Source organism: Citrus sinensis, chromosome 8 (assembly GCF_022201045.2).
Source record: "Citrus sinensis cultivar Valencia sweet orange chromosome 8, DVS_A1.0, whole genome shotgun sequence".
Lineage (NCBI taxonomy): Eukaryota > Viridiplantae > Streptophyta > Magnoliopsida > Sapindales > Rutaceae > Citrus > Citrus sinensis.
Window position 1 is genome coordinate 25805973 of NC_068563.1, and position 27992 is coordinate 25833964.

General features: G+C 31.8%; 2 protein-coding genes across 6 annotated transcripts; both read right to left on the reverse strand.

Moving 5' to 3' along the window:
- Window positions 1-9124: 9124 nt before the first annotated feature.
- On the reverse strand, window positions 9125-14293 carry LOC102616038 (glucomannan 4-beta-mannosyltransferase 2). The gene is made up of 9 exons (XM_006484907.3): window positions 13574-14293; window positions 13356-13454; window positions 12992-13244; window positions 11468-11578; window positions 11039-11175; window positions 10805-10918; window positions 10518-10717; window positions 10201-10416; window positions 9125-9750 (listed from the first exon to the last, which is right to left on the reverse strand). The coding sequence occupies exons 1-9, from the start codon at window positions 13901-13903 to the stop codon at window positions 9597-9599; spliced, it is 1614 nt and encodes a 537-aa protein (XP_006484970.1). The 5' UTR covers window positions 13904-14293; the 3' UTR covers window positions 9125-9596.
- Window positions 14294-22352: 8059 nt separating this feature from the next.
- LOC102615434 (uncharacterized) lies at window positions 22353-27146 on the reverse strand. Of its 5 annotated transcripts, none has more exons than XR_008051319.1 (3): window positions 27031-27146; window positions 23344-25389; window positions 22353-22673 (listed from the first exon to the last, which is right to left on the reverse strand). XR_008051319.1 is itself a non-coding variant. In XM_006484905.4 (2 exons), exon 2 carries the CDS (start codon window positions 25370-25372, stop codon window positions 23462-23464), a length of 1911 nt encoding a protein of 636 aa, XP_006484968.1. In that variant the 5' UTR covers window positions 25373-25389; window positions 27031-27146; the 3' UTR covers window positions 23196-23461. The 5 variants fall into 5 exon arrangements, 1 of the variants encoding a protein (XP_006484968.1); XR_371285.4 differs by having other exon boundaries at window positions 22353-22683; XR_008051317.1 differs by having other exon boundaries at window positions 22353-22683; window positions 23344-25382; window positions 27031-27139.
- Between the last annotated feature and the right edge of the window lie 846 nt (window positions 27147-27992).

Below are 27992 nucleotides of genomic sequence, written 5' to 3' on the forward strand. Positions count from 1 at the left end.
AAGCATCTTTTTATGCAGTACCCTTGGGTCCTTGGCTATCTTACTACCTGGTCCATTTTCGTTGGCATTCTTTGCTACTATGACAAGGAAATTTATGTCTTTTTGCTCATAACTATTTCTGTCTTTTGGAGTATGCTTGGAGAATAAGTTTGAGGTCATTTTCATGGTTTGTCCACACATACATGTGTTAGATGTAGGCAGTGGTCCTACATGTCTCTACAAAGGCTGCATGTCTCTACAAAGGCTGCTTAATAGGTGTAAGTGTGACATTATAGGATGAGTGGTCCCAACTACCCTACCAGGCTCCTTTTTTTTGTCTTTTTTTATAGGCGTGGTAACCTACTATCCCTTTTTTTTCAACAAAATATTTTTTTAACTGATTCTTTATTTTGTCCAAAAGATTTACTCATTCTTTTTTGGGCAATAATAACTCCCTAAGCATTGACATTCTTGGTTATTTTCTCTAACCTTTTTGCCTTTATATGGTGTATCTCGCGTACCATTTCAATCATCTAGCGGTATACCTGGGGTAAGCTAGCTTCTCCTTGACGATTTCTTATGTTACTTTGCTCATTCCCTGGACACGTGGCATTCTCTTATTTATTCGCTAAACAAGTTTGTTAACTATAATAACAAGTAACTTTTGTAAAAATTAGTAGGAAGAGGAAACAATTAACTTTCTTTTTCTTTTGTTAAGATTTCAAACTTCACATTAAGACAAATAAAGCTGGAGGGACAGAGTTTACTAGGAGTGGAAGAAGAAACCTTGCATTTGTCAATTAATTTGGGGCAAGAAAATGGGTTTCTTGAGAAATTTAGAGGTGTGCCAACAGAAGGACTCATATCACTACTCTTAATACAGGGTAGTCCAGAGAATAGGGCTTTTGACACCCTTTAAAATTCGTTATAAAACCCATTTTTAATAAAAATTACTTAAATAACTAAAGATGAAATAATTTATTTTTTATTTTCTGTAGAAATTCATTTAAAGACTTAAATAAAATATTCTTTAAAAAAAATTACACCCATCCTATCCAATTTCATAATTTATATTTATATTTTAAAATTAATTAGAAAAACATTTATTTAAAAAAACTATAAGAATTTAGAATTATGAAGATAAAAATTATTAATATAAAAAATAATTTAAAGATTCTACGAATTTTATGAATAAAAACTTAAAAGAAACATTCTTTTTAGAGTAAAATTTTATAGCTAAATAGTTGATTTTAATACATGGATAATATTTTATAATCAAATTGAAGTATTTGAAGAAATAAAATTTAAAATGAGTGTTATAAGAATTTTTGGGATGTAAAAAAGCTCACTCGACTGGAGAAACCCAATTTTTTGGTAAATTTAAAGGCTTTAACAAAGCCCATATGCTTAGCCACTTGTATAGTGAATCTTTCATACTTGCCTACACTATAGAACCTACCAAGTAAAAAATAATAACGATAAACTATTTAATACACATTGTAGCTCATTCACGTTAAAATTGATTGTTTAAAGGCCAAGGATACCTGAAAATCTTTAATAATTTATCTTTAAAAGGTAACAACATATCAATTCTTTTACAATGTAGATTCGAGATTCTCGTGATATTCACAAATCTTATACGAAGAGCTAAGGGCTAAGGTTTTTTTAGTATTTAGCAAGTACATGCTTTCCTTAATTAAGGTTAGGTTTTCACCGGTTAAGCCTCTAAAATGAGCATTCACCTGCATTATAAATCAACTAGCAGTAGGAGTTTGATAATGGGATTGTTATTACCTAAAAATTGATATTATGGAAAATAACTCAATTCAACACATAAGGATCAAGTACAAGATGTGTTACATGATTTTTAGAGTTCGCGCCAGCCATTGTCGGATAAAAAACATGTAAAGAAAATGTGTAATTTAGTAAGAGTAGTTGTTCAAGACATTTAGAGGCAGTGCCTATTCTTACAGCCTAAACATGGTCAAATGGTGGCAATAAAATACTGCCAACCAATTTCGACAAAGCAAATTATTTATATTAAAATAATTTGATTTTATCAAATTATTATTATTTTTAAGCACACCAATTTTGATAAACACGAAATAAATTATTTTTTTAAAACCAACCAAATTTAATATTTTGGGCTTGGCTTGCCCTATAAATAGGTGAGTTGAGGGCATCAAGGGTAGTGTGAAAAAAGTTTCAATTGAGAGAATATTTTGAGAATCTTCTGCCATATAACAGTGGCTTGATTTTTATGAGACCCTGAAATATCCTTATGACTAATTATTTTAATCTATCAAATTAAACCTCGGTCCAAATCATAAGATTTTTTATAAAGTTATATTATTATTAACAACTATGAAATATTCAAATCAAATTTATGAATAAATTTTATCTATATTATTATTTCTGAAATTATATTAAATAAATCATAATTATTTTAAAAATAATAATATCCCGATACAAGGTACTGTCGCACAGCTTTGTTCTGATGAAAGCCCAATAAAAGTGATAAATGAGGCCTAAGCCCACAAACCCTTAACTTGCAGTTCATCTGTTTATCTGGAGTGCGTGCGTATTTGGGAATGAAATTCTGTTAAATTTTTATAAATCATGGAACTAGCTATTAAGCCATCCTAGTTAATGAATGCTTCGTTATTTTTTATATGAAAAATTCTATAATCTTATTTTCTAATATGTTATTATTTATATATTTTTAGTGGCAAAAAAGAGATCTTCATCTTAGTGTAAGCATCATTATATTCTTATTTCTTACACGAGCTAACTAATTTAGATCTTGCAATAGCCTGATTCAAGCTTGAGACTCCCTAGCGCTCAATTTAAGATGTAATAATACTTAACATCATTGGCTTATGGTTTGTTTCTCTTACCGAACAAATTCTAAAATATAACAGAAGTGATACGTTAATCATACAATAAATAAATAATATTATAATATGTGTGCATTTATTTTAAAAAATCAAATTTAATTATACAAGGCATATATGGATTCACTAATTGTATTATTTCTTATATATTCTAAAATTCTTTCGCGACTTGGATATGATTCCCCAAGTGCATGGTGTAAGTTCATTTCCATTAAAATTACATTAAAGTAAATTAAATCTATTATGAGCTCAATTGTAAGAGCTGTGCTATATCGAAAGTTATCTGATTATGGTTCTAACAGAACCCTAACTATGAAATCATAGAAATAATAGAATCAAGATTCTGTGTGGAGTATTACAAAACAAAGGATGATGAGATTGAGAATACTCCATGTTTAAGAAGCATGGGGCCTTTGGGTTCCCAGAATACGGGCAGTGAGAGAGAGAACCCGATGCATCAACGTTAGATTTGATGGGTCTTTAAGTAAGAACGAAAGCTAGAAAAAAAAAAAAAACAACAACAACAACAACAAAGATGCATATAATTCCAAAATTAATTGGTGGCTCAAAAACAAAATATGAGAAGACAGCTCAACCAACCAATTATACTCCCTCAAATAATTGTCTTCCGTCTGTTTGTTCCCATAAGCATGTGAGAGACACATGATATCAAAAGATGCTTTCAATATCTCTTTCACCAAACTATTATTTAATATTTGATTATTTTACTAATATTTAGAATTTAAAAAATCTATACATACTGTTTAGTATTGAGGTTAAGCAACTGTCGAGAAAAATTATAATACTAAAATATTTAATAAATATTAATTTATGTAATTTATAAATTATATTGATTTGATTTACTATTTATATGATAAAAAACTTATAATATCTTTGCTATCTGTAACGTTTGTTACTAATGTTAGGGCACTAATAAGGGACTTTATTCTATTTTCGTCAACTTTTCGGCGGTTCAATAGTTTTCAATTCAGAATTTGGCCAACTTCCTCCATTCATTTCTCAATCTTAATGCTTTAGTAAAGAATAAATGAGCTGATCACTATGTCTCTTTTGTGGACTTGAATGTTGCCTTGCAACTAGGGATTTTCAATCCCTATCTCTCCTTCTTAACAGTTTTGATAGGCTTCTAAACTACCATAAAAAAAATAGAAGAGAGAGAGAGAAGAAAAAAGTAATCTTCTATTAAGATTTCAAACTTCACAATAAGAGACATTAACATGAAATGGTAATTTCTACGCAAGTTGGATATTAATTTATTTTAAAGATTGCGCGATTGAATTGGAAGTTGAGGGTCCATCATTCCATTACATGTAGAAATTCATTGTAGAATATTACGTGATAAATAGTTATGTGAAATATGAAAATTTTGTCACGTCATTTGTCATACATCAATTGAGATGAAAATCATATGCACTAAATTAGATTGCAGGTCAACTAGAAATTTGGTATAATAAGCCAAGAGAAATTAATTAAGATGAATTCAATTAAGCAGTGAAGGCATGAAGTTAAGCCAAATTAATTAGAAGCCACACATGCAAACGAGTTATCCACAGTGAGGTAACAAAAAATAAAAAATAAAAAGCAAAGTGCGTGGCAGCTTTTGTATAAAATATTATAGATAAGAAAATAATTGGTCCATATGTGTTGCCGTTCGGACCTTATATTAGCCCAACAAATGGGGCAGTAATCTGTCAAATCAGCCCTCGAATTATATATGCTTCGTTTGGCTTCAACGAAAATCTACAAAGAATAAGAGCCGCCATGGCATTACAAAATGCCAAACTAACTGTTCTAAGAATCGAGTGATGATATTTGAATTGAAGGGTTTGATTTAATGGTAACAAAAAAAAAAGTAAAATTATATGGTTTTATAGTATAAAGTAAAAAATTAATTAAAAAATAATACTATATAATTTTATAGTTATTTTTATTATCATTGTATTACTGTTAGATTTTTTTGCCATTTTCTTCAAAAATTAATGCACAAGGATTTATGAAGAAATTTAATACGGCATGTTCCCTTAAAAAAAAAACAAAAACAAAAACAAAAGTGTGACATGCTGTGCATATATATATTAAAAAAAATTGTGACGCAAAATGCATAATTCACAATAATTCATATATTTTTATCGATATTTTGTAGTTCATATACTTTTTTTTTTTTATTTCTTATGGACTAACTGAATAATTAGCCCAAACTTTAAGAACTACTAGGAAAAATTTATCCATCATAGAAAAAGCAAAAGCATTAATTTATCGATCACGGTGATTAATTTAGGGTGGGCATAAACCAGTCAGATTCAATCTTGCCCAAAAATTGAACCAAAATGGACTAATCAGTTCAATTTATGAACCGAACTTAGGAATCGAACCAAATTATTTTGGTTCAATTCGGTTTGATTTCTAACTTCCGTTTGGTGATTCAATTTTATATGAATTGGTTCATGAAATTTAATTTTTTTTTTAATAAATTAGTGAAATTTTTAAACTTTTTTTAACCTAAACTTGATTTTTTTAATCCAATTCAATTATAATCACTACTCATTCATGTTTTGTGAAAAATACTAAGAGAAAAATTATTATGTGTATAAATATTGAGAATTTTTTTTAATTTTAACACTGAACCGATCGATTTTTAGTTTAGTCAATTCAAAATAAAAAATCGATATGTTCATAGTTTCTTAACCATTCGGTTTTAACTGACCAAACCCCTAGTGATTATCAATTTAGATTATGTAAATTTGTGACCTGAAAAATATATGAATCATGACATGACGTATATATCTCTATCGAAAACATGTAGACAATGGAAAAGATTATGTATGGTAAAATAAAAATCTAAGAATTATTAAAAAATATTAAAAAATACTTATTTTCTTATTAAATTTTTTATTATTTTTGTTATTAAAAAAATTGATAAGTGAATCAACGTATTCCTTTTTATAGTTCGGAAAAAATAATATACGTCAATAATTTGTTGACGTATGGGCTTATATAGTCAAAAAAATCTACAAAATCTATTTTATAGTAAAAAAAAATTTGCAACGGACATGTTTTTGTTCCATTTAAGCTTAATTTTGCGATATCAACCACAGTTAGGGGTTGCCTGTTCAATCAATTATCCAGAAAATGAAGTGGTCGGATGTTTTAATTCTCCCCATCAATTAACGAGGACAATATTTTCAAAAAAAAAAAATAGGACAATGAAATCAGCACTCTAAAAGTTTTTCCACAGAGATTAATGATTTAATGGACAAAATTGACCTTGGCTTTCAGATATGAAAGGGAAATTTTAAGAATTTCAAACGTATTCACTATTCAATATTTTAAAATTTTCATAAAATATCATATTTACAATTTTATCAATCAATTATTTAGATACATAAAATATCTCTTTCACCAAATTATTATTTAATATCTGATTATGTTAATAAAAAATCTATCAGAACTCCAAAAGAAACTTAAGCCCTATTCAATATTGAGGTTCAGCAATTTGTTGAATAAAAACTATATCATTAAAATGTTTAATAAATACTAATTATTATACTTGAAATGTATGTTCATTTGATATACCACTTATATGACAAAAAAATTATAATATGTTTATTATCTAAAAATATTATTTATTAATATATATTATTAACTTTATTTGATAATTATAATTATTTTTTTTTTCAGCACCACGATACCAAATAAAGCTATAATTATGTTGCAGTTCACATATCTCACCCAAAAACAAAGCAATTATACATATACTCCTAATCGATGTATTGCACATAATTACTGTTTGAAAAATCTAGCCTGGAATTGCTCACTTGTCAGATAGGAGGAGCAAGCAAAGTGCAGTCGAAATTTCCCCAAATTACGCGGCAGAAAATTGTGCGTGCTTGGTTCAAATGAACCCCACGTTACCATCTGCATCATGTGGTTAAAGAAACAAAGACAATGCCAAAGGAAAGGCCTCTCATGACACACTGCATGTGCCTCTTGGCAGAAATCAATATGGCTGTGGCAGACTCTGCAGATTAAAAGTGTGGACCGACGACCAGAAGCATCACCACTTTTGGGATTTTAATATTGTTAACATACTAACATTCAAGAATCAAGCAACCTCGCATGCTCATTGTCCCTAAAGTTTAAATGAAGGTTTAAGTACAAATGTTTACTTTTGATTTTTTTTTTATTGGTTAGTTAAGTAACCCTAAATGCTCAAACATATCATGTTTGAAAAAGAAAAAAAAAAAAAATCCCAGAACATTGTCTTACAAGATTAGTTGTAACTTTTCTGTCAGTCTTATCCTTTCAATGTACAAAGCCCATTTTTAATAATCTAACCCTTATAAAAATCATAATCCCAGCTTAAAATAATCCAATGTCAAGTTTTATAGTAATATGAAATGGAACTAGAAAGGAGATTTGGTCCGTATAAATCAAGATTTATTGGAAATTTTACTCGTATTTACAATAAATAACATATTGAAGTCTTTTAGGCCAATTCTGTGATGACATTGTCTATAAAGTTGCGCAATATTAAATTTAATTCCAAATACGTATTAAAAAAAAGGGGTTTTATACACATGGGTGACTTTAACCCCTGCCAATTAGATGATCCGTGTTTTGGCCAGCTAATTTTTTTCACCCCATGCACATATGAAAAAAAATCTGCTTAAGAATTGGGGTTCCTGTTAGGGTTGCTTGAGGAGTGGGTGCAGCACAATGAAGGCTCTGCTCTGCTTGTCTCAATCAAGCATAAAATTTTTCCTATCATTATTGGAAAGGTGCATTTATACAACCTGGCAAGATTGGTTTCTGTGTTTTTTATTCATAACTTTTTTCATTTTCTGTTTTTTTGATAGCAGCAACTTGGTTTATGGTTACAAGTCTTCTGAAAAATTGAAACGTGCATAAATGGAGAGGGCCAGGCCAGCGCCACCCGTCGGTGGGTTCTCATGAACATTATTGCCATGGAAAGACTGATCATGGTTCATGCTTTGTGGTAAACAAGGCCAGCTTGTCAAAGATGTACAATGCATTCTTTTCTCGTTTTTTTTTTGTTTGGTTTTGCTAACGTGCATCCATCTTCATTTTGCCCAATTTTATACCTTTAGTTTTCTATTTTTCAGTTGGTCACTGCAGGCATGTGCCTCTGAGAACCAAAAGAAAGAGAGCACAAACAAAAGGCAGAGTATGCACAGTAGCTACCGACTTTCTCTTTAACTTGTAATACCATCTACTGAAATTTTAGTCGAGAGTTTATTGAGTATACCTCAGAAATATATACACAATACAAATAAGATCTATCCCACGCCTTCAAATAAATATTTTAAAAAGAAAGATGAATAACGAATGGACTCAAACTCATTCCCTCCACGATGAGTGGCCAATAGTTTTTTATATGAGCCCACTGTTTCTGCTCTTTTTTTTTTTTTTGGGTAACTAGCCTAACTTGATTGGAAAGTTTCCATAATCTATGGACATTTGCATTAAAATAAAGTTAAAAAATTTCTTGTCCTTCCCATAGCAATCAAGCAAAATAATTGCACCCTATATAATATGTACTGTTTCCCCATTGGAGATTGTAATACATTGTTGCCTATGTCTCTCTTTCCGTTTCTCATTTGTTTAGGGTAATAGAAAAAGTTTTAGACAGATAATGAGACTTCTACTTGAAGGAACCATCATTAAATATAACCTTCTGGAAGTTAAAAAAATCTTTAAAATAGAAGCATGCAATTACTTTGTAACGACGAAAAAGTAAGAACAAATGACACAAACAGCAGTAAGCTAGGACTCCAGATTGGATGGAAATGACAAAATGCCAAAGCATAGTTCATATCACAGTCTATAAAATGATTGGGACAGAGCATGAAAAGGAAACATGAAGATGTTCCCTTATGTCCAAAGTTAACATGAAATTGTAATAGAAAAGACCAAGAATGATGAGAGTTAATGCTTGTTTATAAGCATACAATGATCTTCCTTTTAAGGACAATGGTTATGATTATGTTTTGCTTAGTATATAGCCAATTAAAGGCAAAAAGTAATGAGCTTATTTTATTGATGAAAAGTCTAGAGTAGTTGAATGTCACATGAATAATGAAGCAGTTGTCATTAAACTTGGAATAATGAAGATAGATTTTCAGTAAAAAGGGTCTACAATGAATTTTCTTTTAACAGTCAGTAAATCCCTTCAATCTCATTCAGTTTATACTCATGAAGATATCAGAATCTAGGACAAAGAAGAACATAAAAATTGGAAATTGATAAATTAAACTTGATTACAAGTTCACCCTTCAATCCATAACTTATTGTCCTCAAAACTAAGGAAACTAAACAATGGGGAACCCAAGGGGGGGAAAAGGGAAAAATGCCAAAGTGAAAAAAAAGAACAAACTCTCACAATTACAAGCAATCTATTCAAATAAAATAACATTATCATCCCTCCTTTTTGCCTAAACCAAATGCTTTATGTTTTTTTTTTTTCCTTCGGTTACTTCTTGGTTTCACTTGAGTGATGACTTGTGTGCCAAGCTTGTTGAATGACCTATTTTTGTTTGAACCAGCTGGAAATGTAAGAATTGCAGTCTAATGTTGCTCACAGAACCTGACTTATATCTATTTATATATTTGAATGAAAATGGCACGACAAACTCAGAGAGGCTTGTGCCGGTGTTATATCTATGTAACTTAGGGATGCTAGCATTAGACAATGGTGCCAATGTAGCCAAATCCTGCGATCAAGAAGGTAATTGTTTGGAGGAAGAGGTATATGAAGTAATTGTTCTTCCCATGGACAAAATCATAGCATCCGCAGAAGAAGAGGAACACTCCAAATCCCAGCTCCAAAGTATGCATTCTGTCAATGAAAATGCATGTGAATGGATAAAGTTAGATGCAGGAAGGTTGAAAAATCATTTAAGCCATTAAAAAGGAAAAAGTGGTCTTCTATTAGAATAAAATATCATCTTTGGATCCACAATATAAATCCTTGACTACGCAACTTTAATAATTATATGGATTAGGTAGGGGCAGGAAACTTGTCTACAAGCAACTGAAAGAACAAAGAAATCTGAATCAGTTATAACATCTGGCCCTTTGTTGCTTCTAATATTTAATATAAAGCTTCAAAGAATCTCAACGGCTATGATAGAGGATGCATAACTACACCAATTCATTATTTATTTAAAGGGCTTGTGGGATTTGGTTAAACTAGCAAATATAATACAATAACATGAGAAATTGGACGTGTGGCTATTTTGTCATTATGCAAATAATATGAATAGTGAATATAAAAATGAAGTCTTACCTGTCAGCAAATTTGATTTTAGGTTTTTTGGGAGCTTTGGTATTTGTTTTGTTCTTCGCATCAGCTGCCTTATTCTTGAGAGCATCTCCAAGTTTTTCGGTGACAACCCATTCATTGGCCCTTCCAGCTTCGAGCAGACCAATAAATGTGGCCTTGGTTCGATGCAAAGACATCACATTCTCAAAAAGAATCCAGTAAAACAATAGGTGAATAGACCTGAAGGTGTAATAACATAAGAAATTATTTGTTAATACACAATTATTGTATAATTGGAAGAAGATAATAAATTGAAATAACCATTGATTGGCAAAACAGACCTTGGAGTTCCAACTGAGTTTAGAATGGTGATTATGGAAGGAATATAAACAGCTCCCCAGATTGGAACTTGAACTTCAGGAACCAGAATGGTTAGCGGAAGCACGACGCAATAGAAGGAAAATGTGACCATATGGGCAATTATCTTCCGGACAAAGAAGAAACTGTAGATAACATAAACTTTCTTCCAGAATTTAACTTTCTGCAGCAGAATATCAAAACAGAACAGAACAATGTTAAGAGTATTTGAAATAACAAAATCATATATTTACATGTTGAACTGACTAACCTTATTTCTAATAATCTCCATCACCATTTTCCTGAATAAATTGGCAGGACCACAAGACCATCGGTGCTGCTGGAATCGGAAAGCTTTGAAAGTACTAGGAAGTTCACTTTTCACCTGTTAAAAAGCATAATTGCTAAATTAAGTAACTAAGGTGGATAAAAATGAAATAAAGCAATGGCAAAATATACACATAATGTGTAATGTACGTGTACATATTGGAAGCTTTAAGCATACCTGGAGATCACCGAGGTACACAAATTTCCATCCCTTGAGACTAGCTCGAACAGCAAGGTCCATGTCCTCCACTGTAGTTCGATCCTTCCAGCCACCTGCCTCATTGATAGCAGCAATTCTCCATACACCAGCAGTTCCTGCATTTGGTTCATTGTACAAAAATTACAACATAAAGTTGACCACAAAGTTGATTTAGCAACTTCTTCGACAGTAGAAGTTGGCCGTAAAGTTGTTTGAACTTTAAGTGCTGCAGCATTCATTGCGAAATTTTTCAAGCTTATTTTGCTTGTAACACAAGGCATAAACCATGATTGTGATTATCCATTAATCATGATGTAGTTGAGCAATACACATTGCATTACCGGGATAACTAAAGGGGTTCAAATTGACCCAATTGAGATTAAAAATGATGGCAAGCTGGCTGCTTACCATTGAAGCCAAAGAAAGCATGAGTTGCTGATCCCACTTCTTGCTCCACTTTAAAATGGTAATCCAATGACATCTCTTGCATTCTTGTCAACAAGCATTCATCTGAATTTACTGCAAAAACCCACATCATCTTAATTAACATAAAATTTAAATCCAATTAATATAAAATGTTATACAAAATTGGACAGCAAATATATGTACCACAATGTGACAAAATACACACACACACACACACACAAAGAGCCATTTACTTTTCTTGTCCTCACGTGACTCAAATAAAAATCTGCCACGTCAAAGGGAGCACGAGGGAGTTTGATTATAAAATGTAACGGACTTGGTTTTATTTTTTCAATTTTTATTTTCTTTTATATTTTATCCAAGTAAATCTAATAAGTGTCGGTAACTACAGCGTGGTCCCCACCTTTCAGCATATGCTAGTATGCTACTAGCAACTCCTACGCTCATTTTAACACTTTTTCTTCAATTGGGTCCCACATTGTCATGGTATTAAATGACAGGTTTATCCTCCATTTTTCAATGCGCCAAAAAGTTAGCCCATGCGTAATTGCACCCAACTGTTTGACAGAAGAATTAAGATCCGTACAATCCGGGTGCCCGATAGCTTCCTATAACAAGAACAAAACAGCCATTCTTGTTCTTTTGCGCGGAAAGACAAAACTACCCCATGCTATCTAATACTCCGGTGAACATAATTACCAACTTCGGGGCCAAATGTTAGGTCATTGGCGTCATTTCAAATAGTATATTATAGTACTACTGACCCTAAAATAGGAAAGCAAATAAAATAAAAAAACAATTTATACTCTTATCTGTAGGTCCGAAATTTATCGGATTTTCTATTAGCAAAAAAAAAGGGGAAATTAAGGCAGTTATCTATAGGATTTAGTAGGCAATTAAATAAAAAATTATGTCTAAATCCATAAGTTTAATCAATTAATAATAATTCATCACCTAATCACATTTTTTTGTCGTGGGGTTTTGCTAGGATAGTTGTTTTCCTAATCTCTTTTATTTTTTTATAATTGAAGTGGGTTCGGGTGTGAGCTGTGGCGTGCGTACGGCGGAGATGATAGACAAGTGTCGCAATCAAGATGGTCCAATATGAGACAAAGGGTGATAGTGGTACCCACGCCGTGATTGGTGGGTTTCCAGTGGACCCCTTCTCACTCCGAGCAGTTTTGCAACCGAATCCGCCGACGAAAACTGAACCAATAATTACTAATTTACTATTTTACCAGTACTAACCGTAACAAAAGTGTATATATTTTCTAATTTTAATACAAAAATGAAAACCAAGGCAAACGCCACCGACACTTTCTTCATTTTTGAGAGATTGAGATCAACATAATGAGGCCATTTAAGTTGCCTAATTAGTAATTAAGGGCTTAATAATGATAATATAATATAAAATATTTTATTCAGAGAGTCTTTCTTAACGAGTATTTTTGGAATAAGTGATAACACATAATACACAATTTTACATTAAATTAAATTTTAGCTTACCGAATCTCCAGCGAGCTTGAACAAGGGCAATGTCAGAGTTTTGGACTAAGTAAGGAATGGCACGTCGGAGATAATCGGGCTCCGGCCGGAAATCGGCGTCGAAAATGGCCACGTATTCACAATGTTTAACATAGCTTCTTTTGAGCCCTTCTTTGAGAGCACCAGCTTTGTATCCCGTGCGATTCTCTCTGATTTGGTACCTTATGTTAATGCCTTTGGCCGCCCATCTTTGGCACTCTTGCTCCACCATTTGCTACAAGCACGAACACATAAAAATTGGACCGGAATGATGAAAAAGTTGAATTTTTCTGGAGCTAAATTAAAATATGTACACATTATTGGAGGGTGGGGTGGTGTATACTACCTTGATGGCAGGGTCAGTTGAATCGTCAAGGACTTGGATCACGAGACGATCGGACGGCCAAGAGAGTCCGCAAGCTGCTCCAATGGAGATTTTGTAAACCTGTTACAAAAAAAAAAGAAAAAAGCAAACAAACTTGTATTAGATGCTGAAATGAAAGACACGAGAAAACAAAAACAGAGCAAATTAAACAAGAGTGAGAATAATAGTGAGACTGAGACCTCTTTTTCATTGAACATTGGGATTTGAATAAGAACAACGGGGAAATTAGAGCTGCCCAATTCGACATCGTCTTCAATAGGCTGCCAATTGTAACGCTTCTCAGGTTTTTGCCAAAACAGCTTAACAAGGATTATAACAATGCCCATGTAAACCCTTTCCATGAAGAGCATGAGTGACATGGCCAAGCAAATGTAGACCCCGAGTTTAAGCAAAGGGACTATCAATGGGGCTTTGAGTAGTTCCCAAATCAAACCAATTTGTCCTGCAATGTCCTCTCTTGACACTTGGAATGACTCTGGTATGAAAAATTTTGGTGAAATTTGAGCCATTTTCTCTAACAGAGCAAAACAGGGGAGGCGATAAAGAGATTTTTTTTGGCTAATGCTGGATAAAAAACAAGAAACAAGAAGGAAAATTTTTCACAATGTGATTGAATTGGAACAAATCTTGGCTTTTACATGGAAACTTGAACACAATGGGCGAAAATTAAAACGCAAATTAAAAGACTTTCTCTCTTTCTCTCCTTTTTTTTGTCCTAGTTAAGGGAAGAACAGAAAGATCTTTACTTTCTGGTTTTTTAGCCAATACTTGCTCTTTTTTTTTTTTTCCCTCTACCAAAATGAAGCAGAGACAGAGCAGTATTGAGGCATAATGGAGGGAGAGAAAGAAGAAAGAGGAGAGGGTTGTGATTTTATGAAAGAAAGAGAAATTGATGATAAACAATGGAGAGAGAAAACAGAGGTCATTTTATAGTCAGCTTTGGTCTCTCCTCTCTCTTTTTTTAAACACTAATAATTCCCTTTTTTGTTTTTTTGTTTTTTTTGGGTGCCCATTAAAAAAAATAAAAAATACAGAAGCCCGTAAATTTAACTGTGCCTCCGTTTTCAACTGTCTTAAGTGTTTGTTGAAGGCTCTGCTGTCTGCTCACATGGCCAGTGGAGAGTTACTGAAGTGACAAGTGATTCCATTGAAATGATTTTTTTTTTTTTAACTCTGTGTAAAAATGATGAGGTGGCGGGTTGTGAAGTTATGATTGAGTAATGTGATGAGTAAAATTTTATGATCTGGGGTGCTGTAATAAATAAAAAAAATGTTAAAAAAAAAAGAGTAAAAGAAGCCAAAAACATGACTTTCACTTTCAGGGTTGTTCCATTAACTGCTTTGTACCTAAAAGCTGAAAAAGTACACATGTGGAAGGAGTTAATAGGATCTAAAGATAAAGAGTTCTCCTTCAACATGAGGCAAGAATCATGTTAGAAATTGTTACATAACTTCCCTCATAAACCTTTCAATAAAGCAAAACCTTGTTAGCATTCTTCTTGCTTCTTTATTCTTTGAAAAAAAAATATATATATACACACACACACACACACAAAAACACTGGACTTTAAAAATTACGAATATAATTAAAAATTAAGTAAAACATGCTCTCTTATTCGTAATATTTTTTGTTCTTTTCTTAATGTTAAAAAGATGGGTACATTTGTGCTAGATAAAAACTTACATATATATTATTTTGAGTTATATATTATGATGTAGTATGTGACCTTAAAAATAGTTTTTTTTTTTAAATCTAATTTGGATAAATACACATACACTTTTATTGTTTTTAAAATATTTTAAAATTGTTAGCATCACTTTTGTCTTAATCAATTTACATTGCATCTATTCTTATATAAAATTCTCAGATTTAAATGGTGACTTGACAATCTTTATACAAAACGTGATTGTAAATAAAATGTGCATTGGATATCACGAGATTACTTGAACTTGTGTCTTTGTATATAACTGTATAATTCTTTGTTGTGAAAGCAAATTAAATTTTATTTTCATTTTTTGTTCTTTTTTTTTTAAAAATTGGCTATGAAAATGAAAGATTCCAAATTGACTAAATTTATTAAGAAAGAATTGGTTCACGGTGTGGGACGGAATGGTAGTAAACCAGTGGAAAAGGAAGAGGACACAAAAATAAAATGTTCATGTTGTGTGAAGTGGTAGTTGGATGGTTAAATTCACAAGAAAAGTTTATTTTTGTATTAATTATTCTTCTAAACAAGGATAAGAGCAGATTTAAATATAATGAAGCCAATAATGGCAAATAAATCTTTTGCAGGATTAATTATTTCCCATATTAAAGATTGAAGAAGCATTAATGAATCAAGCCAGAGATAAGATGTTTCCGTAATAAACATTTCTTTCCAAATAAGGGGCATGCAATTTTGACAGATCTATAATTTACAGACTTTGCATTAATAAGGTAAGAAAAACTGCAAATTATGAAATCGTGTTAACACACGGAATTATGAATATTTTATATCATTTTATTTTCATTTTTTTCTCTCGAAAATGACTAGTTGAATGTATTAGTAGACGTGTCACTATATCGAATTTATGAATTATTGCATTTGAAGTCCAGTTTAAAAATTTGTTTCAATAAAATATATATATACTTTCTCAGTTCTCCAAATTAAGAGAAATTTTACTCTTTCTATTGAGAAATCAGGATTAAAAAATTTTGTAAAAAAATGAGATAACGAAGTGTCTACTGCGAGATCAAAATTGGTGGACAATATAATACTGCAATTGAGATGCACTTAAAATTCTGTCTATAGTTGTTCTGTGCAAATTGACCTTTTGAATTTACAATCCGTCCAACATCATCAACCCTTATCAACAACCATCAATTTAAATGTTCTCTCATTTTCATATATATACTCGTGAAGTGACGCTGAAGCTGAACATAATCAACGGATGAAACAGCTCTCAAGCCTTTTGTCTGTATTACATCCAATCACTCCGCAGGCGATGCCACTACTCGAGGCGTTTAATAGTCATGAACCCGACTACAAATTCTAATTATGGAGGTTTTTAGAGTCCAAAAATTTGACTACTTTGTGGTACTTTTATTATTTATGAAATGAAAAAAAAAATGACACGTGAAGTTTGATTAATTAATTAATTAGGAAGTGCATGTATAAACCATGAGAATCGCTATTACAATGAGAAATTATGGGGGGGACTATGTGGCGTATTTTAAGCCTAGAGCAGTGTGAGCCACACTCTGTCTCCTCCAACCAAATCCTATTAATTTTTTCTTCTACATGGAAATCACAAAAAGATCTTCACAAAGGAGATAGCTCTATTAATTATTTCTAACAACGAAAAATAATTAAACAAGTTTGTATTCCTATCATTAATGCAATCCTGTGCATACTTTTTATATTATATTTATTATTATGTGGGTTATGGTTTTAAGTAATATCACAGATAATGGATAAAAACAGATGCGACACTATTGCATAATTGACACATGCCCTGAATTTTTTTTTTTTTAATTTACATTCACTTTTATTTAATCCAATCAAAACTTTGGTATCACTTTAGTTTTTATACTATACACACACACACACACACACACACACACAAAGAATTAGATACTCCCCCCTATTTTCTTTTTCCTACATATCCTTGATTTCTAACGATTTAATGACACGTGATATTTGTCAAATCCGTCGGTCACATTTTCTTTTAATTTAATTACTTAATTACATTAAACTCACAGCAATATTTTAAATTCAAGAAATAAAAAAATAATATGAATGTAGTGGCTAACAATTATTTTATTGAGTTGGTGGACACCTATTTATTTTATCCTTAGGGTTGATGATTTGAATCACTCAAGTGTTGAGGGAGTATACTAAAAAAATACAGCATAATATTTTATTTTAAATAAATATTTGAGCCACACAATTTAACTGAAGTCATGTGTCATAAGATTTTAAAAAATAAAGAATAGATGAGAGAAGAAAAATAAAGAAATGATTCGGATCTAATATTAATATAGCAAACCAAAAAGTGTAAATGAAGAAGAGTTGATTAAGAAATAGATGATATTTTGTTCATTGATTGTTTTAATTATATCATTATGGCATCTTCATCATCTCTTGCAAATTTTTTACTATTGTTGTTATTGTTACTCTTTTTGAGATTAAGGCATAGCTATCAATTTTAATTCATTCCTAAAATGCAATCGTATGACAAATGCAAGTGGCATTACTTTAAAAGAATATGACTTGTAGAGTAAGTACTAAATAAAAAGAATAAAATTGATAAGCAATTCTTTGACAAATTGATGATGGCGTAATAATAATAACCCATTCAAGTACGCATTGCAATAAGAAGTATTTCATTTGGTAAAAGCAATGGATACAGCCCATTGGAATTGTTACTAAATCATGTGTAGAGCTTTAATGACATGAATTTTTATTTTAAGGGTTTGGTTCAGTAATGTCTGCATGTGTCGTTAATGTGAAAGCTATTCTTTTTTACCTTTTTATTAACCTACAAGCATGCCCATTCCTCGATGTATGGCTCATGTCTGTCATTTTGCCTAATTTTGGGGTCATTGTTCACTTAATTCTAGACTAGCTCAATTTACCTAGTTTATTATTTAATACAGACACCCTTATCTTTATTTTTTTTTTCATAAGAACACACAATTAAATCGTGCGATTTAATAGAGTCAATATAAATACATTATCAAATTGCACAGTTTTAACGTGTGTGTACATTAAGAAAAAAATAAGAATCGCCACACTTGAAATTGATTTTTTATATATGAGATTTAAAGAGTAAGTATAAAGATCATTACCCAATCATGGAAGAATGATAAATTATGTGGAAAAATGTAAACATATATCTATTATGTTATATGTATTGAATTCAAAACTTGTATATAAAACGTTGTTAAAATATTTCGATCTCATAATAATTCTTGAAGTTAATAATTCAAACTTGTAATTATTATCCAATTTAGATAGGGATTTGCATATTTCAAGTGCAGGCTTAAATTAGTACCTTCAAAACAACATTATATTGCTACAATTTACTTTATATACAATGATCCAAATTGGATAACGTCTGTTCAAATTTGATTTATAGATTCAACTTATTTAAAACTAAATTGAAGCATATTGCAAAATATTAACAGGTATTTTGAAATAGTGTTTTGGTTAATTAAGTATATATATATTGAGTTAGTTTAATAAACAAATTAAAGCTAACCTAACCAGACTAACACTTATCTTATATTATTGGCTTCTATATACTCAAGAACTAACTCTATTACCGCCTATAACAAAAGTTACCAATGGTGACCTACCATTTTCAGTTGTGGGTTGTGGAGCCCTAGAGCCTTTTATAATAATTCTCTTCTTTTCTTCTCCAGTCTCTTCCTCTTCGTTATTATTATCATTTTTTTTCCCTCTTACGCACATACTTTGTAGAACACAATAATTAGAAAATTTTCTTCCCCTGGTAAATAATTCATGCTACATATATATGAGATAATTAATGAAGCTCGTTTTAAAGAAACTTTTTGAGCCAAAACTCAAAAGAAAAACAAACAGTAGTTGAGCTTTAAGCTTTCACAGAATAAAACAAAGATAAATAATTGACACAAAACCCTAGTTAAAAAAGTTAAAGATATATACAGAAATTAGATACTGGTGTGGTGAAGCTTCTATTCATGGCTATTTTATCATATATGATATTTACTTGACATGCCACCATTAACTTTGTTCGTCTGAACAAGTCTAGGGAGACGCTTCCCAACCGACACTGTGCATTTTTTAATTATCCAGGGTTCGATACTTCGATTATTCAACCCTTTGGATTCTTCTTTTGATTTTGGATTTTGTTTCTTGTGCGACGTCTTAATTTCACTAACCCTAATATAATTAACAAAAAAAAAAAAAATTCAATGGAAAAAGGAAAAGTGTTTGTGGTCAAAGTAAAAGGCTAAAAGCAGCAACTTTTTCTTTAAAAATCATATTAAAATCTTGCGAAAAAGAAACACTAACACATTTTTGTCACATATCATGGAGTCATCATGCATGAAAAGTGAGCGCTGGAGAGGGCTTGGTGAACAAACTTTGCCGACGTTTATTTAATTTGTAAGAAACGGAAAATAAATTAAAAAACGAGAAAGAGAAAAATATCACGTAACAATTCATTCCTTATTACTTGGAGTGTGGGCCATTTGGTAGCAAAGTGTGTGTGTGGAAATGTCTTCAAGCAATTTGTTCTGTAGAAAAAAAAAACAAAGAAATTATATTGTATCTTCAAGATTCAAGATGTCTTTTGTATAATAGGAAAAATGTTTCAAATAATTAATGCAGTTTCTTCATGAGATAAATTATCTTGAAATCCATGTGGGAATTTGAGACGAATTATAGATTTTGTTTATTTATTAAGCTATATATAAAGATTAATGAATTGAAAGGTTGTTTGTGGTCCAACAAAGTCTTGCAGTTGGTTGACCTGATCATCAGAAATGGGTTTATGCCATAAATTTCATTCAGTGTTGAGATTGCTACGCTGCTGAAATCAATAACTCTGTCTATAATAATGATAATTATATTATTTGAAAATATAAATTTACACAACAATTATCCGAGGCAGTGACGGAGGTTTTTTCTTTTTAATTCTTTCTTTTTCAGAAGAATCTATTAATTAAAAAAAAAAAACAATTGTTGGAAATCTGTTCTCTGACTTCTAGATTTTTACAAAAGTGTTAATGATCTAGTCAGTTCTTGTTCCACATTTTTCGCAATAATCCCTCACTTGTAGCTTGTTTGACATTTCAAATGAAGATTATGTAAAATAAAAAATAATAATAATTAGATGACTTTTTTGTGCTTATTCCTTATTGCTTTTATTTATTTATTTACTTCCTATTTGGTTTGCCTTTTTTACTATATCATGAATTCATAATAATCATGCGAAGCCTAGACGCAAGGCTTATTAAAAGGGAAATTTTGTAAAGATGGTTTGTCTTCTACTAGGAGCAAATTAAGGTCTAAGAATCTTTGATTGAGCTATGTTGAAATGATAAAACATTATGGTTTTGTTAATATCATTACTTGTTTATTAGAGGAATAACGGGTGTTGTTAAAACATCATTGTATACAAAGCAAAATCAATAACAAATTAATATTATTGGTAGTCTCAATTTGCTTAGTGGGTGTTTGTGTTTGTGTATGTGTGTGTGTGTGTGTGTGTGTTTGGTGGTGATGCCATGGGCTGCTGATGCAGATTCTCTCACACTTGTTCTTATTTGATTTGATAGATTAATTATTGTAGGTTTAAAGCTTGGGATCATCTATAAGAGACAGTTTTATCACAAAATATATTTTCAATCTTGTTTGTTCCTTTATATAAGACTTCTATTCTTTAGGTATTAGGAAAATGAGCGAAATAGAAATGCCACCCTCCTCTTAATTAATATTCTATTCTATGATCTAATGTTAGACATAAATATATACCAACAAGCACTTAATTAAGAGAAGTCCATTAACATACTCAATTGAAAAACTTGAGGTATAGAAGTGGACTCGACAACTAGTAGGACTTTTAATTATATGTGTAACTACTTGTGAGTATACATATTGAAAAATAAGAATGGCTTTGATATGTGAAATTTTTGTCAAGTTTGAATGTTAGCTTTAGTAAAATACGAAATTCTTGGCCTTCAGCAATATAAAATGCGGTAATCCAGACTGAATATCTATGGTTGATACTTGTAATGACATTTTTTTATACAGTAGAGTTAATTTTGATTCTATTGTTTGGAAATGATATTCTTTATTAACATTAAAAAAAAAAAAAAGAGGGAGAAAAAATTAGAGTGAAAAGAAAGATATGCTACATCTTTAGATACAGTTGTTGAAAATATTGCTCTAAAAAAACCCAACTACGCATCCTCTTTTGAAAATTCAAGCCCTTTTTTTTTTTTTATCTTTTTTTCTTTTCGGTCCATGTTCGCTTTGTCTGCTATATATTAGTGTATGTTCCTATCATTTCCCATTTTTCTTTTTCATTTACATGATTGACTATATAATAATGGCTCAATTTCTTTTGAAAGTATATAGTGCATAATATTTTGATTGCATGCTTCACATTCATTAAAAGAGCATGATATAATGCATAATCCTTGAATCCTGAATTTATGTTCCTAAATTCTGCATCTCTTTGCTGCTTTTGTTACTTTGTACGACCACTTTTCTCATCTTCCCAATTTCATTTTCCGCTCATAAGGCTTGACCATCTACGGTTTCCAAGGTTTTAATTAACTTTTCTTAAATACCAAGTAAAGTAGATGCCTCTGCTCTTGTAATCTGCTAAATTGTCTATTATAAACAGCAAATTTTGCTTGTACGATTTTGGCCCCTCCATGATTTATGCTAAGGGCACCATCGTGGTGAAGTACGTTTTTAATACACCAATTAAATAAAGTATATGTTTTTTTTTTAATTTAATTAATTAAATTATTCTTTTCAATTGAGATTTGATGGATTTAATCAGGGTTGTGATTGCGGTACCTAAGGGCATCGTATCCCTGATTTGAGCACCATCAAATGGTCAGATTTTTTTATCATCTAATAATGCACAAAGTTATGACTATAATTACTCTAGAGATATCGTATTCTACAGCTTTAGAACCATTAGATAATTAATCGGATTTTGTAAACTTTTAATGCATGTTTAGTTGAAAAAAAAAAAAAGAAAGAGAAGAGGAATGAAAATAAAAGAGGACAAGAGAAAATAAGAGTAAAGAAAAGATCAATTCCAATTTCATTATTTACTTCAAATCATCTGTTCTTCTATTTTTTTTTCTTCCTTTTTCATTTCCTCTTCTCTTCTTTCTTCTCGTTTCTTCTAACAAGACATGCCATTATTGATTTTCTTTTCATTTCTTCTAACGAAACGTCCATGCACTGGCTATGAGGGTGGGTGCCACGGTCGGACCCTTTGAACATACAGAATCAGATTTTGAATCTCATAAACAAACAACGAAGTTCACCAGCATTTGCACAAATTGCGTTTGCACCGACAGATTTCTTTAATAAAACAGTTTATCAAGATATTGAATGAAAAAGACAAGTGGCGAAACCCGAAAATCACATCAAAGCCATCGTGTCAGATATATTTTAGAATTGGAGGAGCAGAATCATCAAATCAGCCAAGAAAATACCCCACTTTGATCTTTGAAAGCGAAGCCGGGCCTCCCACTAATAAGGCTTTTCCACCATCAAGACACTGTTGGCTCCTAAAAATAAATAAACCCTCTGTTGGAAAAGGAAATGTATGCATCATACATAATTCATAATCAAATCATAATTAACCGCTGCAACTACGTTGATAGTTTTCATTTATGCTTATGGACTCAACACAAGTACATAACACACTTAATCTTGCTGTCTCAGCTAAGTAATCGAAAAGCCACTGCTATAATTGCAAGCCCGTGAAAACCATGATACCGCAAATAATTGATGAAGCTTTTCCCCATGCATGGATTATAATATCTTTCCCAGGTCCTACAAAAGCTTTTACATCATCTAACCCAACTAAACAAAAATAAAGAAATAAACCTTTGCCTGTACTGTAAGATTCAGGATGTTACCAATGTTTTTTTATTATTACTTTTCTCAATGTTTTACGTCTTACCTTTTTCTTCTATAATGACTGATTCATATGCAAATAATGTTATCATGATGCTTCGAATGAAAGAAACATGTTTCAGCACTTGTTTGAAGTGATAAAATACAGAACAACTCAATGTGTGAAGAACAAGAAGAATGGATAGTTATAATCATACTTACAATGAAACTCTATGTGATTTCCTAGCATCTTGAAGGCATAAACATCACAGGCACAGTAACATATATCATAATAATGTACACAACGTATCATAAAAAACAAGACCAACCTGGAAATCTTTCTGCAGAAAACCATCCCTGACGAACATGATACATTGGGCGCTAAATCACCCAAGAATATCTAAGACTAGCAACTATAAAATAAGTATACAAGTGGCACATGCTTCATCACAATTTGTCATGGATATTTACAATCTCCATTGTTTGATCAAGATGCATATTATCCCATGTCTTTACTCCTGACGGATAGCCAAAATACATATTTCTTTGGCTAGATGGGGAACTTAAATTCACATTTCTCTGGTTATGCAGTCTGAGATTGTTTCGAACAAAAATAAGATCTTCAGGCCTTTCCACACCAGACCTGTTGGCTGCTTCTCGACATGGGAAATCATTATCTTGCCAGATTTCTTGACATATTGCAACACTTGAAACCTGACTCAGAACCTTTATGGCTAGTGTCTGCAAATGCGAAATTTCAAAACCAAAGTTTTCCCACCATGCAACTGGTTCCATTTTGTCTCTAAAATCAACAGCATCTTCCTCTCCCAGCGATCCCTCTAGTCGCCAGTAAGAGCTGAGCTGCTCTCTAAGAATCCGCCTGGTTGCACTGTCAGACTCGTATCTTTCTAGAGTAGATTTCCAACCCCGCATTACAGTTTTATCCTTGTTTTGACCTCTTCCGAAATATCTAGGGTTTAGTATATAACCAGCAGCATGAAGAGGAGAAAATAATGCATCCCATCTGTTTTCTGTCAGAACTTCCAACTGATTCAATGCAGTGGCATCAATTCCTTTCATTCTAACAGCCTCGAGTGCCTGAAACCGCCAATCATATACAGCACCCATGACAGATTTATCAATATCAAATGTAGCCAGTAATCTCACAAAAGGCTCACATAACTGCAAGAACAAATGAGCCTTGCCCCAAAAATCATCACCTAAAATAGCAGATTCAACAATTCCATGGTCCCCTGGCATACTAAGCTTCCATTGCTTAAACTCTTCACTAACAACTGCCTCCTGAAGTACTTGCTTTAGCTCAATAATCCTCTGGACAAAGCAGTATGAAGGTGCAATTTTTGTGGAAACTTGGTCAGAGCTCTCTTTTAGATTATGAGGAAAAAGACATGGATAGGCATGCTGGTAATACATTATGTGCTGCTCAATCCTCTTAGCACACAATACGGTAGATTTTATCCACTCAAGGCTAGCTATTTCTTCCATGAACATGTGGATAGATTGTAAAGTACAAGGAGACAAAAATATATGAGGGAACTTGGACAAGACAAGGGATTCATAAGATTTACAAGCGTGACCTAAATGTGAGATTATTTGAAGTACATTTTTAGGCCCAACTTCCAGAATTGCATCACTGAGAACAGTAATGAACAAATTCTCTGCCTCATCAGTATCATCTAAATCTAATGCTTTCAAGAAGACAAGTCCCCTTGGACTTGAGACAAATATACCAGTGGGGAAGCAGCCAAGTCTACCATCTAAGCTACTGACACACAATATTGTACATCCTGTGTGAGGCCAAGATTCCCTGACTGAAGCGATGAATTTCTCAATCTTTCCTTTCTCTTTACTTAAAAATGAGTCGGACAGATTTTCTAGCGATGGGAGATCATATCCATGGCCAAAAGCAGCAATTGATCTCACCATTTCCAGAAAGTAAGGAGAGTTGACAACATTGACATTCAGTCCAGCAGCATAGAAAAATCTAGCTACCATCTCATCAACATCTTCTTTAGATATGGCTTTTGATACAATGCTTGACTGGCATGCCCTAATGCGTTTACCATGCTTTGCAATCCCAGAAGTCCTTTTCTTTTTCCGAGCAATGCGTTCCTCTTCAAGGATCTGGAATGTTTCTCTCATAGACCTGTCTATTGCAGGACAGCTTTTGACCCCAACACCTGAGAAACCCAGAAGGTGAGCTCTAACACGAGAATAAGATCCATTATATCGTAGATTGCAGTGGTTGCATTTCCACCTCTTAGTACCACTTCCTCGCTCAAACCCACCAAACACACTAACGTGTTCCCATCCCCATTTATCAGATTCTGATGGCATGATCCAGAGCCTGATTACTATTTGAATTGAAAAAAAAAGGGCAAGAGACATCTGTTAATATCCTTCCTACCAAAGAATGGTACAGCAATCAAGATATGGACTATAGCAGAAGCATTTAGAGCTCTGTTAAAAGGGATGATACCCCTTGGAAATGAAATCACTTTTTCTGCAACATAAAGCTACTATGCCATACAACAATTTCCCAAAAAGTTTCCATCGATTTGGATACAAATAGAAGTAATGAATAGAGTTGACAGATAAAATAATAAACCAATAATATACAGAAGGAGGAAATCGTAAAGAGAGGAAAACATGGGGAGAATTAGAGAAAGAACAGTTAGTTACGCATAATGCAATCAATGTAGTCCAGGCCTTTCTGACCCAATAAGCTTATATCTAGATTAAAAAAACATTTACCATAAAAAGTAAAGAACTCTGTAACTCTTTCTCAAGCAAGACCTTGTACTCAGCTTGAAGCATAAAGCAGTAAAAGGAGCATGAACTAGAAGTTTGGTGATTTGTATCCTAACTGATCTTCCAACTTCTCATAGGGTATCACAATTAGCTTCCTAGTATCACAAGTGTAATGACAAGTAATTTCCATATGCTTAATTTCTCAAGAACACATGATTACTACGGCAAATATAGCAACCTGTCATCAAATTACAGAGTAGAGGGAATCTCAACAGACACATCACAGAGCACATACTAGAACACTGACACTTCTTAAGTTATATGAGCCATAGCATGTGTTGAGTCAAATATGATCTGACTTTGTAATTGAGCATTTATCTCTGTCCGAGAACAGTTTTAAAAGGTTTTCTGTTTTACTCTTCTTAAAATATACAAGAACAGAAAATTCTTCTCTCTCCGAAGAACAGAAGGAAACACAAAATTGCATGTACCATCATCCATCCGTTAATGCTAGGTGTCACCTTCTCTTTTCCAATGCTCATGTTTCTCTTCAAATTCTCATACTTGTCAGTTTGACACAACTCAAAACCAACTAGTTTGATTCTCACTTCACCCTGTCTTATCCTTCTAAGTATCCTGAAAGTTGAATCAATCTCTTCTCTTTTGCATTTGCATTGAACAAATGTTTTCGTAGCATACGACTAGATCATCACATAAAACACCCCTTCATCTTTTACTCCAGTCAACACATTAGTTAAAACATAAAATCTACAATCTATCTTTGCTCGTATGATCCTTTATACACATAACACTTCTTTTCTTACGATTCTCTATGCACTTGACACTTCTTTCTTGTTCTAAAGGTGACATGTTGCTAAGATAACAACAAGGGGAAAAAAATTAAATTGATTAAAAGTTATTTCAAATATTAAAATTAATTTCCATGACTACCCACAGGTTAAGCAAAATCCTGATTAATTTATCCCATGTTACTTTTAACATTATTTTTGTGTTCGATCATCAGTACCCAGATTCTAATTCAATCTCCAAAATTCAAAAACACAGTATAAATTCCAGAAAATTCTCCAATTTTTTAATCACTTCTTAGAACCCCTTACTAATTTTCACATAATTTTAATTAATATTTCCAGAAATAACAAGATTGGCGAATGGATAAATATTGACATGGGATTGTTTGAAAAAGATGAGGAGCTAAATAACATTAAGTGATTGAAATTATTTACCTTGTGGCGGGATTTTGCCAAGGCTTTGAGATTGTGCTCGTCGAAACCCGCGTTTCTTTCGCTTGTTATGTTAAAAGAAACTTGAAACTTCAGCGTACAGACTGTACCGATTCGTTTTTTTTTTTTTTTTTTTTGGAGAGTCCGACTTTCGGTCTTTTTTATTAGGGTCCCTCTATAATGCTGTAATTTATTTACAGCATTAATAATATTTCAATAATGTAATATTAGATTTAATCAATGGTACATGATATTTGTATTTAAATAATTTACAAATAATTGTAATCGCTTTGTTAAGGAGTGAAAAAATGGAGAATTTTTGTAAAATAGCTCTTACCACCTTGGAGTTTGAAACAATTTCACTTGAATGGTATGTTTTATTTAAAAATCACTTTTCATTCCTCTTTGCCATTTGTAATGTGATATTTTTTTTTAACATAAATGTTTAAAAATCTATTACTACTAAGTATAAGATATAATATCTAATAGATTATCTAACACAAATCAAATAAATAAGTTGTAATTATAAAATTTATATACGGTGTAACACCAATAAACAACATAAGATCATATATTTAAGTAAATATCATAAATTACTTCAATAAACTCATGGGTAAGATTGTTTGTAATCTAAAAAATAATTGATCACTCATACTTTAGTAAATTTAATATCGCATAAAATACCCATTATTTAGTATACTATCAAGGACCATTGTATAGTGGATCATAAGGTATGTATAGTTTTTAACACCCATTTAGCATACTTATTCCATGAAATTATGATTTATGTTACAAAATATTTTTACATAGTAGAAAATTATCCAAACTTTATAAAATCTAAGTTTCACGATCATATATATTTTCATTTTCTGTTTAAATATCCCTTTATTAATTTCATAAAAGTTAAATATAACATATTCATAATTAGCTTTAGTTTATGAATCATGACAGAATTTTTTTTATTG

Bases quoted from the DNA above. Each gene is read 5' to 3' on its own strand.
- LOC102616038 (XM_006484907.3), bottom strand. From the start codon at position 13,903: ATGGCTCAAATTTCACCAAAATTTTTCATACCAGAGTCATTCCAAGTG. The intron at 11,579-12,991 runs GTAAGCTAAAAT...GGGTTTTTGCAG, and splicing joins TCAAGCTCGCTGGAGATTCG to TAAATTCAGATGAATGCTTG. The intron at 9,751-10,200 runs GTAAGACTTCAT...TTTCATTGACAG, and splicing joins AAAATCAAATTTGCTGACAG to AATGCATACTTTGGAGCTGG.
- LOC102615434 (XM_006484905.4), bottom strand. From the start codon at position 25,372: ATGCCATCAGAATCTGATAAATGGGGATGGGAACACGTTAGTGTGTTT.